The sequence below is a fragment of the Ostrinia furnacalis genome, unplaced genomic scaffold, assembly GCF_004193835.3.
Source record: "Ostrinia furnacalis isolate ACB-3 unplaced genomic scaffold, ASM419383v2 OfSCF7368, whole genome shotgun sequence".
Classification (NCBI taxonomy): domain Eukaryota; kingdom Metazoa; phylum Arthropoda; class Insecta; order Lepidoptera; family Crambidae; genus Ostrinia; species Ostrinia furnacalis.
In genome coordinates this window covers 544,648-558,677 of record NW_021137607.1, presented here as the reverse complement: position 1 = coordinate 558,677, position 14,030 = coordinate 544,648, and the positions used below count along the sequence as shown (strand labels likewise).

Here is a 14,030-nt window from a genome sequence, read left to right as displayed (position 1 = left end):
TCTATCCATAATCCTTCTGTGGACGTCAATGTTATTTTTGGAAAAAAAAACTGTCAGTCACGTCAATGTCACGCACATTTTACATCAACACACGACACACACACAATAAATTAAATGATTAATAAGGTCGCCAAAATAAAAGAAGAAGAAGAAGAATTAAATGATTTTATTGTACTGCCTGCACCATTGAAGCCATTAGACAGAATAATAATAGAAAAAACAAATAAAGATGCTTTTGTATTCTTTCCGATTCCTGATTCTTTCATAAATAGATTTACATCAGCAGCAGGATAATCGCACGTATAAGGTAAATCTTAGAGGTAAATATTAAAGATACCCCACAAAAACAAATTAATACCTTTAAAACAGTGTTTTTCAACCTTTTTCATGTCACGACCCCCCTAGTATGAAAAAATGTTTTGCGACCCCCCGACCGTTCGTTTTTTACCCGACTGCGGCAGAAGGAGGGTTATGTTTTTTCATGCATTTTATAATATTACAAATATAATGTTGTAGGGACCAAATAATTCAATCCATACAACATTTAATACATTTGTTTATTTAGATTTCGAATAAATCTCTCCTAACTCCGTAAAATTGTTTTTTTACTGAGGTAGTTTTTACGACCTCTCGCGACCCCCTTAAAGAGGCTTCGCGATCCCCCAGCGGGTCGTAACCCACAGGGTGAAAAACACTGCTTTAAAGGATAGTGCCAGGGTCTGGACCAAGTGTTGCCCAGAATCAACCCATAGTGCATTTTGTTCTTCAGGCCTATACTAATGTGTAAACCGAAGCGCACTGAAATCTATCCCTGGAGTTAAGAGTTTTGTTTTGAATTATTTACATACAAAATATTATGGTTTCATTCTGGGCAGCACTTGGTCCAACTTCCAAACATGGATTGGCACTGTCCTTTATGCCAGCTTTTCAGTCAGGTTCAATGAGAATGCAATAAACATTAATACATACTACTTTCATTAAGTATAGCTTTCAGACTCCGTAACAAAGTATTGTCTTAAACTTTCATGGCCCTTTATTGCGCAGAAGTAAAAAATAAGGTATCTTAAGGGGGCTAGAGGAATGAAGGGCTCTGGCGTGCGTAGCGCTGGTCGCTCTCTCCAGTATTTTTGATTTTCAACCGACTTCAAAAAAAAGGAGGAGGTTCTCAATTCGACCCGTATGTTTTTTTTTTTTTTTCTATGTTTGTTACGCGATAACTCCGCCAATTATGAACCGATTTGAAAAAATCTTTTTTCGGCGTATAGGTAATACCTCAAGGGTGGTCCCATTTAAATTTAATAATAGAAAAAACAACCCCCAAGGGTGAAAAATTGGGGATGAACTTTTTTATACGCAATATCTCCGCCGATTATAAATCAATTTGAACGATTATTTTTTAGTTGAATAGGTATTATCAAAAGGGTGGTTTCATGCGAATTTGAAGAAAATATTTCACCCCCAAGGGTGGAAAATTGGGGATGAACTTTTTTATACGCAATATTTTTAATTTTTAGTTTTTTTTGTGTTCACGCATTTGAAGACGGTTTTATTTTTTTTAAAAGTTAATTATGTCATTATGATTTTTTTTATTTTATCCCGTCCTTCATAACCGCGTACTTCCAGTCGCGTTTTTGTTATTGCTTTTAATCATTTTTTTTGTTGATTTAAGTTTTTGAGTTTGTTTATTAAATACTTTGACAAGTTTCAAGAGTTTGCTTTTTCCCGCGGCTTCACCCGCGTTAAATTTCGTTTGTCACAGATCGTCATAAATTATAGCCTATATGTTATTCTGGGTTATAAACAATAACACTATAAAGTTTCATCCAAATCCGTTCAGTAGTTTTTGCGTGAAAAGAGTAACAAACATCGAGATATCCAAACTTTCGCATTTATAATATTAGTAGGAATTAGTAGGATAGTTTTTTGTTGTACAGAGTACTTAAGTTAATACTTTACCATTTAATTTATTACAGTACCTAATATCATTCATTATATTTTACGTGCGCGTGAGCAGCAGCTATCCTCCTCCACATTTCGTTCGGCGATAGGTTTACTATTTGACATAATACCCACGCGCGAGACTATCCCCACTACGTTTCGGCAGGTTTCAGTCAGCGCTAAACCTACGCGCTTATTTTGTGTACCTTGTCAACGATTAGAGCTCTCATAAAAAAAAAACTCATTAAATATCTCTCTGGCGTTAGATATGGCAGCCGAAATAAACGGTAGCAGTAATGCAGCAATCACAGACGAGATCGATGCGTGTGACGACGGAGAGGCTCCCCCGGACGGGATCGATGCGTGTGACGACGGAGAGGCGCCCGCGGACGAGGCGCGCCCGCAGCTGTCGGCGGCGCAGCGCGCGCGCATCGAGCGCAACCGGCTGCGCGCGCGCGCCCTGCAGGACGCCCGCCTCGTGCGTCGCCCGCCCAAGTCACTTATTTATTTATTTTACATTAAAACAAACAGCATATTTTAATGTAATCTGGGGGCACGGCAGTGCCCCCACCAAGTCGAGCAAAAAAAGGGAAGCGGCCAGACCATCCTTTTCTCGAAGCAATTCAGGCCATTTTCGACCGCCTGTAACTTCGTTGTGGATAAAACTAGAAGGCTGAATTTTCATTAGCTATGCAGGCATTGTAAAGACACGGTATATTTAAAATTTCATTCAATTTGAACCAGTAGTTTAAGAATTATAACGGGTCAAAGTTACTTAATTTTGTCACTCACTGACTGACTCACTGACTCACCGATCATCAAAATTCTAAGGCACTTCTAGCAGACCTAGAAGCTTCAAATTTGGAATATAAGTAGTGTTTGGTGTATGAATCAAGGAAAAACTAAAATATTTGGGGGCACGGTAGTGCAACCGCCAAGTCGAGTAAATTTTTTCAATTTCGGTCCAGTTTTCTAGATACATAACTGCTGTCTACAAAATACAAAAAGAAATGAGATTTGGGGGCACGGTAGTGCAACCGCCAAGTCGAGTGAAATTTTTCAATTTCGAACCAGTTTTCTAGATACATAACTGCTGTCTACAAAATACAAAAAGAAATGAGATCAATAATAAATAATACATGAGGCAGTTTAGACCGAATATGCCTTAGAGACAATTTTTACAAATAGCAGATTAATACAATCCAAAACAAAAATATACCATGCGGTAAAACAGTAGCATATTAGAAAAAAATATAAATATACCTACTTAAGCCATAACAATATATCACAAGTGACTAATAATACGCTATGTTATTTCGTATCCAAAGCGATCCACTTTCTTTATCTCGATCCTGCTCGATTTCTTTCAGGACTGGAATCGAAGTCGAGGAAAACGTCAAAACCTTGACGGTGGGAGGCACGCGCCTGGTAGATTCGGGCGGCGGGTTCTTGCTGGAGGACGCCGAGGCGCCGCCGCCGCCGAGAGTCGCGCGCGACGCACCGGTCGTCGATCCCTCCGAACGTCCCACGTGCATGGACTGCGAGCGGACCTTCCCGCAGTCCTACCTCTTCGACACCTTCGGCTACGGCGTCTGCGACTCGTGCAGGTGACACCTCCGGCGTCCCCCGAAACATCGGCAAGTTCGACATCGTTGATACGGTGTGGTTGTCGGCAGGGACGAGGACGGCGCGCACTCGCTGCTGACGCGCACGGAGGCCAAGAGCGAGTTCCGGCTCAAGGACTGCGACCTGGACCTGCGGCCGCCGCCGCTGCGCTGCGTGCGGCGCCGCAACCCGCACCGCGGCGCGCGCAGCGACATGCGCCTGTACCTGCGCGCGCAGGTGGAGGCGCGCGCGCGCGAGGTGTGGGGCTCGGAGGTACGGCCGGCGCGCGCTGCGGGCTCGCCGCTCGCCGCGCGGCGCTCATCGCTCACGGGGCGCTTGTCCGCAGGAGGCGCTGGAGCGGGAGCGGGAGCGGCGCACGGCGGCGCGGGCGCGCGCGGGCCGGAAGGCGGCGGCGCGGCGGCTGCGCGCGCTGCGCATGGACACGCGCTCGAGCCTGTTCGACCGCGCGCACGCGGCGCACGCGCACCGCTTCGGGCCCGAGCGGCACGACGCCGCCGCGGACGAGTACGCGCGCACCTGCCTCGACTGCGGCCACGTCGAGACCTACGAGAAGATGTAGCCTTCGCCGCGGACCGCTATAATACCGAATCAAGCTGCGACTTTGGTGTGAGAGCTCCGCTTAACCCCACAAAGTGTAGTGATAAAAAATGCTTTTAAGATTAAGTTGCATGTATTTATTTTATAATCTGTCTGTGTACATATTTCATGTTTTAGTCCTAAAAGAAAGCTAAAAATAAGAACATGAATAATAAATAAATAATTGAAAAGCAAAACTGACGTAAGTATTTACCTAAAGGTCCTAAAGGCTGATTTACATGTATTATGTAGTCAGGTAATTCAATTAGCTCAGTAAGACTAGGCGCAGACCACCGATTTTTAGTTGGCCTATAGTTGAGCCCGATTTTAATTTGTATGAAATCAAATCGACGTAATGTGCGCACTTTCCATCCTTCCTTTACATGCCCATACTGATCAACTGCCCGACTAAACTATCGGCCGATGAAAAATCGATGGTCGGCGCCTAGTGTTACTGAGCTAATTTACCTAACTACATAATACATATTATAATATTTGACAGGTTGTCTTCTGTATTATTATTTATGATTCAAATGTACCAACATGATGCAATAAACATTTGACTATGAAATCATAAGGCTGATTTCACTAAATAATTTAATTTACACGTGTTTTCATGCGATGGCCAAGTCAATATATTTATGTAAAACGTTAAAGATTTCCTGGCCTGGACTTGGTATTACATGGATCTCACAACTTTTTACCGTAGAACAACTGAGTTGCGAGACTTGGTTTTTTTGACAAGTATTGTTTTTGATGGGACCTCATTTCTTTTTGTATTTTGTAGACAGTAGTTATGTATCTAGAAAACTGGACCGAAATTGAAAAATTTTACTCGACTTGGCGGTTGCACTACCGTGCCCCCAAATATCATTTCTTTTTGTATTTTGTAGACAGCAGTTATGTATCTAGAAAACTGGACCGAAATTGAAAAAATTTACTCGACTTGGCGGTTGCACTACCGTGCCCCCAAATATTTTAGTTTTTCCTTGATTCATACACCAAACACTACTTATATTCCAAATTTGAAGCTTCTAGGTCTGCTAGAAGTGCCTTAGAGTTTTGATGATCGGTGAGTCAGTGAGTCAGTCAGTGAGTGACAAAATTAAGTAACTTTGACCCGTTATAATTCTTAAACTACTGGTTCAAATTGAATGAAATTTTAAATATACCGTGTCTTTACAATGCCTGCATAGCTAATGAAAATTCAGCCTTCTAGTTTTATCCACAACGAGTTACAGGCGGTCGAAAATGGCCTGAATTGCTTCGAGAAAAGGATGGTACGGCCGTGCCGCTTTTTTGCTCGACTTGGTGGGGGCACTGCCGTGCCCCCAGATCTTTTTAACGCGCTCGCTAGTTAGTGACGACGTTTAATGTAAAGTCACACTAAGCACACACTAAGCCTTTCTGAGAGCTTTTAAACACTTTTTTACGCAATCGACATCAAATGCGTTTGACGTAAACTCACACGACGAAACAGTTTATTTGATGTGGAGCTTCAGGGAACAGTTTTATTTAAGACTAGCGGCCGCCCGCGACTTCGTACGCGTGGATCCCGTTTTACCCCCTTCATCAATCTTACGCGGTTTAGATTTTTTCATACAAATATTTTTTCCCGCTAATTCCTGTTCCCGTGCGAATTTCGGGAATTCCTTTCTTAGTGCACCTCTACGGTACCTAAGCTACGTCCCTTCCAAATTTCAAGTGCCTACGTTTAGCCGTTTAGGCTGTGCGTTGACATGTCACTAAGTCAGTCAGTTATACAGGGTGTTAGGTAAATGGGTATATGAGCCGACACTAGCCCATGTTAACATATGCATATAAATGGTATGGTGAAGTCAGAAAATTGATATCATAATTTTAATTATTTTAATTTTCATACAAATCTGATTTTATAAATTTTATTTTGTATGAACATTTAAAAAATTAAAATGAGAATATCAAATTTCTGACTTCACCATACCATTTATATGCATAATGTTAATGCATATGTTGCACTAAATAATTTAATTTACACGTGTTTTCATGCGATGGCCAAGTCAATATATTTATGTAAAACGTTAAAGATTTCCTGGCCTGGACTTGGTATTACATGGATCTCACAACTTTTTACCGTAGAACAACTGAGTTGCGCGACTTGGTTTTTTGACAAGTATTGTTTTTGATGGGATCTCATTTCTTTTTGTATTTTATAGACAGCAGTTATGTATCTAGAAAACTGGACCGAAATTGAAAAATTTTACTCGACTTGGCGGTTGCACTACCGTGCCCCCAAATATTTAAGTTTTTCCTTGATTCATACACCAAACACTACTTATATTCCAAATTTGAAGCTTCTAGGTCTGCTAGAAGTGCCTTAGAGTTTTGATGATCGGTGAGTCAGTCAGTGAGTGACAAAATTAAGTAACTTTGACCCGTTATAATTCTTAAACTACTGGTTCAAATTGAATGAAATTTTAAATATACCGTGTCTTTACAATGCCTGCATAGCTAATGAAAATTCAGCCTTCTAGTTTTATCCACAACGAAGTTACAGGCGGTCGAAAATGGCCTGAATTGCTTCGAGAAAAGGATGGTACGGCCGTGCCGCTTTTTTGCTCGACTTGGTGGGGGCACTGCCGTGCCCCCAGATAACCAAACCAAACAAAGCCAAAAACAAAGTTCCTAATATTCTAACAGGATCATAAAACGTGTTTACAATAAACGTTGTCACTAGCGAGCGCGGTAAAAAGATATTAGTTCTTGAAAGTTTGCGATAGGGGCGCTGTACAATCCGTCATATTTTTTTTTTATTGAATTTCTTTTTTTACCACACAGTCTCACCTAATGGTGGAGTACAAAATTGTTATCTTTATTCAGAGTTATTATTATTTAGAGGGTGTTTTTTTTTTTGAGGTATACAACTTTAAATTGCTTACACTGTTTCTAGTGATAGTTTATTAGTGTCCGACCGAAACTAGTTTTACGACCGAAACCGAAACCGAATTTCGGCAACGGTGTCTATTTCGGCCGAAACCGAAACTTCCTTACAAGGCTCATATTTTGAGGGAAAAATAAAGAAAACGTTATTATAATCAGACAGTCTTTATTATTTTCTCTTAAAAATGCATTAAAATTGAACTTATAAAGCGCCTTTTTACTCTAAAAGGTATCAAATTATGTTTAAAAAAAGATAAAGAAGGATTTGTAGTCTAGATTTTTTTTAATTAACCGCAATATTCAGGACATCTACATAACCGTCCCATGGTCGGGTATATTACCTTAATAATTTAGTATCTACTGTACTTGGCACTTGAATACCTCGGTGATAAATACTAAAATGAACTTTGAAACTCTGAATCCATAATATTATCACCATGAAATGCACTATAGTCATTACTAACTACCTAACTAATGTTCGTTTACGTATAGCATTTGCGAACCAAAAAAAAAATAGGTTAGATTAAACTTAATTAAACTTTTATCAGTCATATTGTTTTTTTTTTATGTTTACTATCCGCTTTTATGCTATGACGACATAAAACGAGATAAAACTTACCAAACTCAAAATAAATCACTCGAAAACTCGCCACCACTACAAAACTAACAGCAAACAAACAAGCGAGAGAATCACGACATTGGCTCTGATCGGATTCATTCACTCATTCAACGCGCCGAACATGACCGATAACAGCGCGGAAACTCCCGAATGCACATTCGGTTTCGGTCGTAGTTTCGGCAACTTTGCCGCCGAAAACGAAACTAAACCGAAACTCGTGTTTTTACCGAAACTCAACCGAAAACGAAACCGAACATTCGGTCGGACACTATAGTTTATTTGATAGTTGGTGGTATATAATTTGTGGTCAGTATGTTTTGAACAACACTTGCAAATTGTGCAAAAATGTATTTTAAAAATCGTGGTTCAATTTTTCCATACAAACATCCATATTACGGTCGACGTAATTTTCGTAACTTTTTATTCCTCAGATGAATGATATTGATGCTTGATTTATGCTATACATTTTATTCAATAGGTCACAATTTTCAACTAAATATGAGAAAGTATCAAAATGTCAAACTCACAGCCAGTTCTTCCACGTCTTGGGCTCTTCCAGACAGCAGTCCCTGCAGCCCTCCGCTTGGACTCTTCTCAGAGGAGCATCACTGATTATCTATAATACTTTTAGGAAGTATAAAATAATACACAAAAGTAAAGGAATAAAGAAATGCATTTAAAATGTGAAAAATTTACAGATTATATACCCTGCACTCACTTTACAAACAGCATTGCTTGTGAAGTAGACATGAGTTTTCCAACAGAGGCCATGGCCTTTGCTCATAGTGAAAGAGACTCAAGATAATGTCTTTCAGCATAGTTTTAAACACTTGTTTATATAATTTAACCATTCAGGCAGGTATTTTTTTATATCCAATACACTATACAGTAAATATAGTGAGTGCAGGGTCCTAAGAATATTAAATAAATGTTTAAATCTACAAACATAATATAAAAATTTAGATAGCTTTTAGATCCTCAGGTAGGTCATTCTTCGGGTGTTTGTTTTCAAAATGTTGCTTGTAGGTCTTGGGGTCAGGCATTTGGGCCTGTAAAAAAAAGGAATGATTTAAGAGAAATGTAAAAAAAACAAAATATGGATATAAATAAAAGCCATTGTTCTTTATTTAAGAAAAATATTTAATTAAAAGAAAAGAATGAATTTAGTTACCTTGCAAACAACGCAGACATGCACAAGTGCCTTTTGAGCAGCCTTCTTCTGGTCGGTGGCGCTGTGCCCCTGCTGCTTCTTCATCTTGGACTGCTTCTCAGCAGCCTTGGCTTGGGACTGGATCTTCTGCTGCCCACGTGCCATATCTTAGGACTAAGAACGTTCAATGTACCTGATTAGAAATATTAACAATTATTGATAGCATTTTCTTCTCTCTTAGCTAACATATTGAATGCCACCATTAATAATTCAAAGGGTAATATTGGAAATATTAAACCAATTTCTATAAAAAGTCGAGCATTCACTGTATGATGTACAAAGAATACACCTACAATACAGTGAAAGTAAAGGACATTGGGAACTTTAATATGAGAAAATGCCCCACGGCGGACAAAGATGAAACGTATTTTATTTCAAAGCTTTATACTTGTAGATATATTCACTTAAAGCGCTATGTTGTGAGATATGGGAATTCTGAGATATGACGAGTCTAAGTTGAAAATATATTTGTCTAAAATGATTTGATATTTTTACATGTTATGTTGTTTGGCATTCCAGAGTAACCAATAAAAAAAGGACATTGGGAACTTTAATATGAGAAAATGCCCCACGGCGGACAAAGATGAAACGTATTTTATTTCAAAGCTTTATACTTGTAGGTATATTCACTTAAAGCGCTATGTTGTGAGATATGGGAATTCTGAGATATGACGAGTCTAAGTTGAAAATATATTTGTCTAAAATGATTTGATATTTTTACATGTTATGTTGTTTGGCATTGCAGAGTAACCAATAAAAGTAAATAAAATAATATAAATAAATAAAAAATATAAATAAAATAATATAAATAAATAAAATATTATAAATACTTAAATTAATATTAGACAACATCTCATATATTACTCCAACCCAAAATAAGTAGCTAAGGCATTTGTGTTATGGAAATCTGGAACGACGAACCACAACACACCCAAACCAGAGACAATGTGAAAAGATCGTTTTCTATATTGTCCCGGCCGGGAATCGAACCCGGGACCTCAGCATTGGCCCAACACACCTTGAAAACCAGTGTGTGCGCCTCTCCGCCACGGAGGTCGTCAAAAATGTTACCTAAATGTAAAATAAAATAAAATATTAAAACTTCATTTTCTCAATATTCCCATATAAGAGAGAAAAAAAAAATGCACGAAAATTCATTGGATATTAGTATGTATCATCTGTGATAGGTTTCGTTTGTGTCCGCTACTTTTCGAAAAGTGGGGCAAAAAGTTCCCAATGTCATTTTCACTGTTTTTTATAGGTACATCATTCTATGATGAAGGTTTATTACATGAAATTGACTACACAGAATTTACAGAAGGTATATCTGGTAGGTAGAGTACCTGACTAGACCGTATTTATTTACTTATTAGTGTTTATAATGAGCTAAAATAGCTTAGCATTTGATGTATTGGCTTCGACCGAAATAATATGCCACATGTGTCACACTGACAGCCAATACTACCAGCCATACTTCTCTTTCTGCAAATTAAGTTCAAAATGGCATGGAACTTAGAACACTAACGGATACGAAAGATAGGGTATAAATCAATGGAAGTATTTAACTTACCTTAAGAACACTAAGTTGATTAGTTATTTTCCTAATGACGAAATAATACTCCTTCAACAGTTGGAGTTACTCCACGTAAATCAACGTTGTCACAACAGGTTATGGCTAATGTAATCTAACTGTATCGTAAATTTACAAAAGATATAACTGCATACAACATATGAATACTTTTAAAACAAAGTAAATAAAACACAGATATTCAGATTTTAGATCTAATACAGACACTTTGATACTTCAACCTAAATACAACATTTTTTTTTAACCTTTTAAAAATGGCTGGCTTTGTCTTCTTTTGGGCTGGTAAAATAAGATCATACAGCCTTGTACACTTAAGTTAAGACGCACTACGTCATCGTATTGAGCTGAGCCGTAGTAACGTTCGGTTCATTCATTTCATCATGAATTTCATGAGATCTTTCAGCGCAGAGTAGTAAAATTCAGAGTATTCTCTGTCTACATCGGGACGCTGAATGTTATTATTCTATTGTGTATGTATTGTTAGTGAGACAATACTAAAAAAGAGCATAAATCCATTGGTGTGGTGCATGAAGCTAAAGATAAAAATGGAGGGCAGAGTTGGAACAAAAACTTGAGTCAAATACCTACTTATATCTATCTCGCTCTCTGCGGCCCTACCTCTCTTTTTAGTGTGAACTGTAGTATTGCTATCTTCTGATTTAAATCTCCTTGTAAATTCTTCGAAATAGCCAATTCACTAACCAAATCAGAGTTAAACAAATAAATAACACTGCACAACAAAATCGAACTTTTTTTTTGTTGCATGAGATTTTTCACTTGTTGTTTACTAANACAAAGATGAAACGTATTTTATTTCAAAGCTTTATACTTGTAGATATATTCACTTAAAGCGCTATGTTGTGAGATATGGGAATTCTGAGATATGACGAGTCTAAGTTGAAAATATATTTGTCTAAAATGATTTGATATTTTTACATGTTATGTTGTTTGGCATTGCAGAGTAACCAATAAAAGTAAATAAAATAATATAAATAAATAAAAAATATAAATAAAATAATATAAATAAATAAAATATTATAAATACTTAAATTAATATTAGACAACATCTCATATATTACTCCAACCCAAAATAAGTAGCTAAGGCATTTGTGTTATGGAAATCTGGAACGACGAACCACAACACACCCAAACCAGAGACAATGTGAAAAGATCGTTTTCTATATTGTCCCGGCCGGGAATCGAACCCGGGACCTCAGCATTGGCCCAACACACCTTGAAAACCAGTGTGTGCGCCTCTCCGCCACGGAGGTCGTCAAAAATGTTACCTAAATGTAAAATAAAATAAAATATTAAAACTTCATTTTCTCAATATTCCCATATAAGAGAGAAAAAAAAAATGCACGAAAATTCATTGGATATTAGTATGTATCATCTGTGATAGGTTTCGTTTGTGTCCGCTACTTTTCGAAAAGTGGGGCAAAAAGTTCCCAATGTCATTTTCACTGTTTTTTATAGGTACATCATTCTATGATGAAGGTTTATTACATGAAATTGACTACACAGAATTTACAGAAGGTATATCTGGTAGGTAGAGTACCTGACTAGACCGTATTTATTTACTTATTAGTGTTTATAATGAGCTAAAATAGCTTAGCATTTGATGTATTGGCTTCGACCGAAATAATATGCCACATGTGTCACACTGACAGCCAATACTACCAGCCATACTTCTCTTTCTGCAAATTAAGTTCAAAATGGCATGGAACTTAGAACACTAACGGATACGAAAGATAGGGTATAAATCAATGGAAGTATTTAACTTACCTTAAGAACACTAAGTTGATTAGTTATTTTCCTAATGACGAAATAATACTCCTTCAACAGTTGGAGTTACTCCACGTAAATCAACGTTGTCACAACAGGTTATGGCTAATGTAATCTAACTGTATCGTAAATTTACAAAAGATATAACTGCATACAACATATGAATACTTTTAAAACAAAGTAAATAAAACACAGATATTCAGATTTTAGATCTAATACAGACACTTTGATACTTCAACCTAAATACAACATTTTTTTTTAACCTTTTAAAAATGGCTGGCTTTGTCTTCTTTTGGGCTGGTAAAATAAGATCATACAGCCTTGTACACTTAAGTTAAGACGCACTACGTCATCGTATTGAGCTGAGCCGTAGTAACGTTCGGTTCATTCATTTCATCATGAATTTCATGAGATCTTTCAGCGCAGAGTAGTAAAATTCAGAGTATTCTCTGTCTACATCGGGACGCTGAATGTTATTATTCTATTGTGTATGTATTGTTAGTGAGACAATACTAAAAAAGAGCATAAATCCATTGGTGTGGTGCATGAAGCTAAAGATAAAAATGGAGGGCAGAGTTGGAACAAAAACTTGAGTCAAATACCTACTTATATCTATCTCGCTCTCTGCGGCCCTACCTCTCTTTTTAGTGTGAACTGTAGTATTGCTATCTTCTGATTTAAATCTCCTTGTAAATTCTTCGAAATAGCCAATTCACTAACCAAATCAGAGTTAAACAAATAAATAACACTGCACAACAAAATCGAACTTTTTTTTTGTTGCATGAGATTTTTCACTTGTTGTTTACTAATTTCGTTTTCAGCCAAATGACGTCCACTGCTGGACAAAGGCCTCCCCCAAGGTTTTCCACAATGAACGGTCCTGCGCTGCCCGCATCCAGGCTCTTCCCGCGACCTTCACCAGATCGTCGGTCCACCTAGTAGGAGGCCTGCCCACGCTACGTCTTCCAGCCCGTGGTCGCCACTCGAGAACTTTCCTGCCCCAACGGCCATCGTCTCTACGAGCTATGTGCCCCGCCCACTGCCACTTGATTTTGGCAATTCTGCGAGCTATGTCGGTTACTTTGGTTCTCCTGCGGATCTCCTCATTTCTGATTCGATCACGCAGGGAAACTCCGAGCATAGCCCGCTCCATTACTAATGTAGGCTCGCTTATTTTAAATCTACCCTCAGATTTTTTCTAGCAGCTCTAGTTTAGGAGATACAGGTACCCTCTTAAAATGTACTCTCCATTTGACTGCTGATATCGCTATCACCAACGTCTTACTAGTTTCTGTTTCTTTTTTTGCAATGATTTCGTCTAAAAGGACCTGTGTAAATAATCCAAATAGATTTGTCACAATTGTGGCAGATATACATTCAAAAAATTTCGTTTAAATGTGTCAGACTTCGTGAAAAATGCCTGTTTGGAGTACTTTCAACGCCTGTTGGAAACAAATAACAAGCTCTGGATACCGAATATAGTGTGTAAAACGTGTGTGGAGTCTTAACGATTATGGAAAAATAACAAGAGGGATCCCTTGAACCTTATTAGTCCTATGATTTGGCGTGAACCGTCAAACCACCACGACGAATGTTATTTCTGCGTTGTAAACATAACAGGAATTAACCGCTAAAATCATTCTAAGTGGGTTTATTCTAATGTGCCGTCAGTTACTAGACCAGAGCCCCGATTACGGTAATATTTAACGTCACCAATCCAGACACGCTTCTCGATTCTGCGATACGATTGGTCGTTCAACAGCGTACGT

At 38.2% G+C, this 14,030-nt stretch overlaps 2 protein-coding genes across 8 annotated transcripts; one reads left to right on the top strand and one right to left on the bottom strand.

Annotated features, from left to right (window-relative positions):
• On the top strand, window positions 1-4,791 carry Xpac (DNA repair protein complementing XP-A cells homolog Xpac). 4 transcript variants are annotated; one of them, XM_028320434.1, is made up of 5 exons: window positions 1-320; window positions 2,205-2,416; window positions 3,309-3,545; window positions 3,615-3,816; window positions 3,890-4,791. In XM_028320434.1, the coding sequence occupies exons 2-5, from the start codon at window positions 2,235-2,237 to the stop codon at window positions 4,121-4,123; spliced, it is 855 nt and encodes a 284-aa protein (XP_028176235.1). In that variant the 5' UTR covers window positions 1-320; window positions 2,205-2,234; the 3' UTR covers window positions 4,124-4,791. The 4 variants fall into 4 exon arrangements, with proteins under 4 accessions (XP_028176235.1, XP_028176233.1, XP_028176234.1 ...); XM_028320432.1 differs by having other exon boundaries at window positions 2,205-2,433; XM_028320433.1 differs by having other exon boundaries at window positions 2-307.
• Window positions 4,792-8,333: 3,542 nt separating this feature from the next.
• LOC114364311 (zinc finger protein 706) lies at window positions 8,334-12,556 on the bottom strand. 4 transcript variants are annotated; one of them, XM_028320420.1, is made up of 3 exons: window positions 12,262-12,556; window positions 8,850-9,002; window positions 8,334-8,727 (listed from the first exon to the last, which is right to left on the bottom strand). In XM_028320420.1, the coding sequence occupies exons 2-3, from the start codon at window positions 8,991-8,993 to the stop codon at window positions 8,638-8,640; spliced, it is 234 nt and encodes a 77-aa protein (XP_028176221.1). In that variant the 5' UTR covers window positions 8,994-9,002; window positions 12,262-12,556; the 3' UTR covers window positions 8,334-8,637. The 4 variants fall into 4 exon arrangements, with proteins under 4 accessions (XP_028176221.1, XP_028176218.1, XP_028176220.1 ...); XM_028320417.1 differs by lacking the exon at window positions 12,262-12,556 and adding an exon at window positions 10,459-10,760 and having other exon boundaries at window positions 8,850-9,021; XM_028320419.1 differs by lacking the exon at window positions 12,262-12,556 and adding an exon at window positions 10,459-10,760.
• Between the last annotated feature and the right edge of the window lie 1,474 nt (window positions 12,557-14,030).

Bases quoted from the DNA above. Each gene is read 5' to 3' on its own strand.
- Xpac (XM_028320432.1), top strand. From the start codon at position 2,207: ATGGCAGCCGAAATAAACGGTAGCAGTAATGCAGCAATCACAGACGAG. The intron at 2,434-3,308 runs GTCACTTATTTA...GATTTCTTTCAG, and splicing joins CTCGTGCGTCGCCCGCCCAA to GACTGGAATCGAAGTCGAGG. The intron at 3,546-3,614 runs GTGACACCTCCG...GGTTGTCGGCAG, and splicing joins GGCGTCTGCGACTCGTGCAG to GGACGAGGACGGCGCGCACT.
- LOC114364311 (XM_028320420.1), bottom strand. From the start codon at position 8,993: ATGGCACGTGGGCAGCAGAAGATCCAGTCCCAAGCCAAGGCTGCTGAG. The intron at 8,728-8,849 runs GTAACTAAATTC...TTTTTTTTACAG, and splicing joins ATGTCTGCGTTGTTTGCAAG to GCCCAAATGCCTGACCCCAA.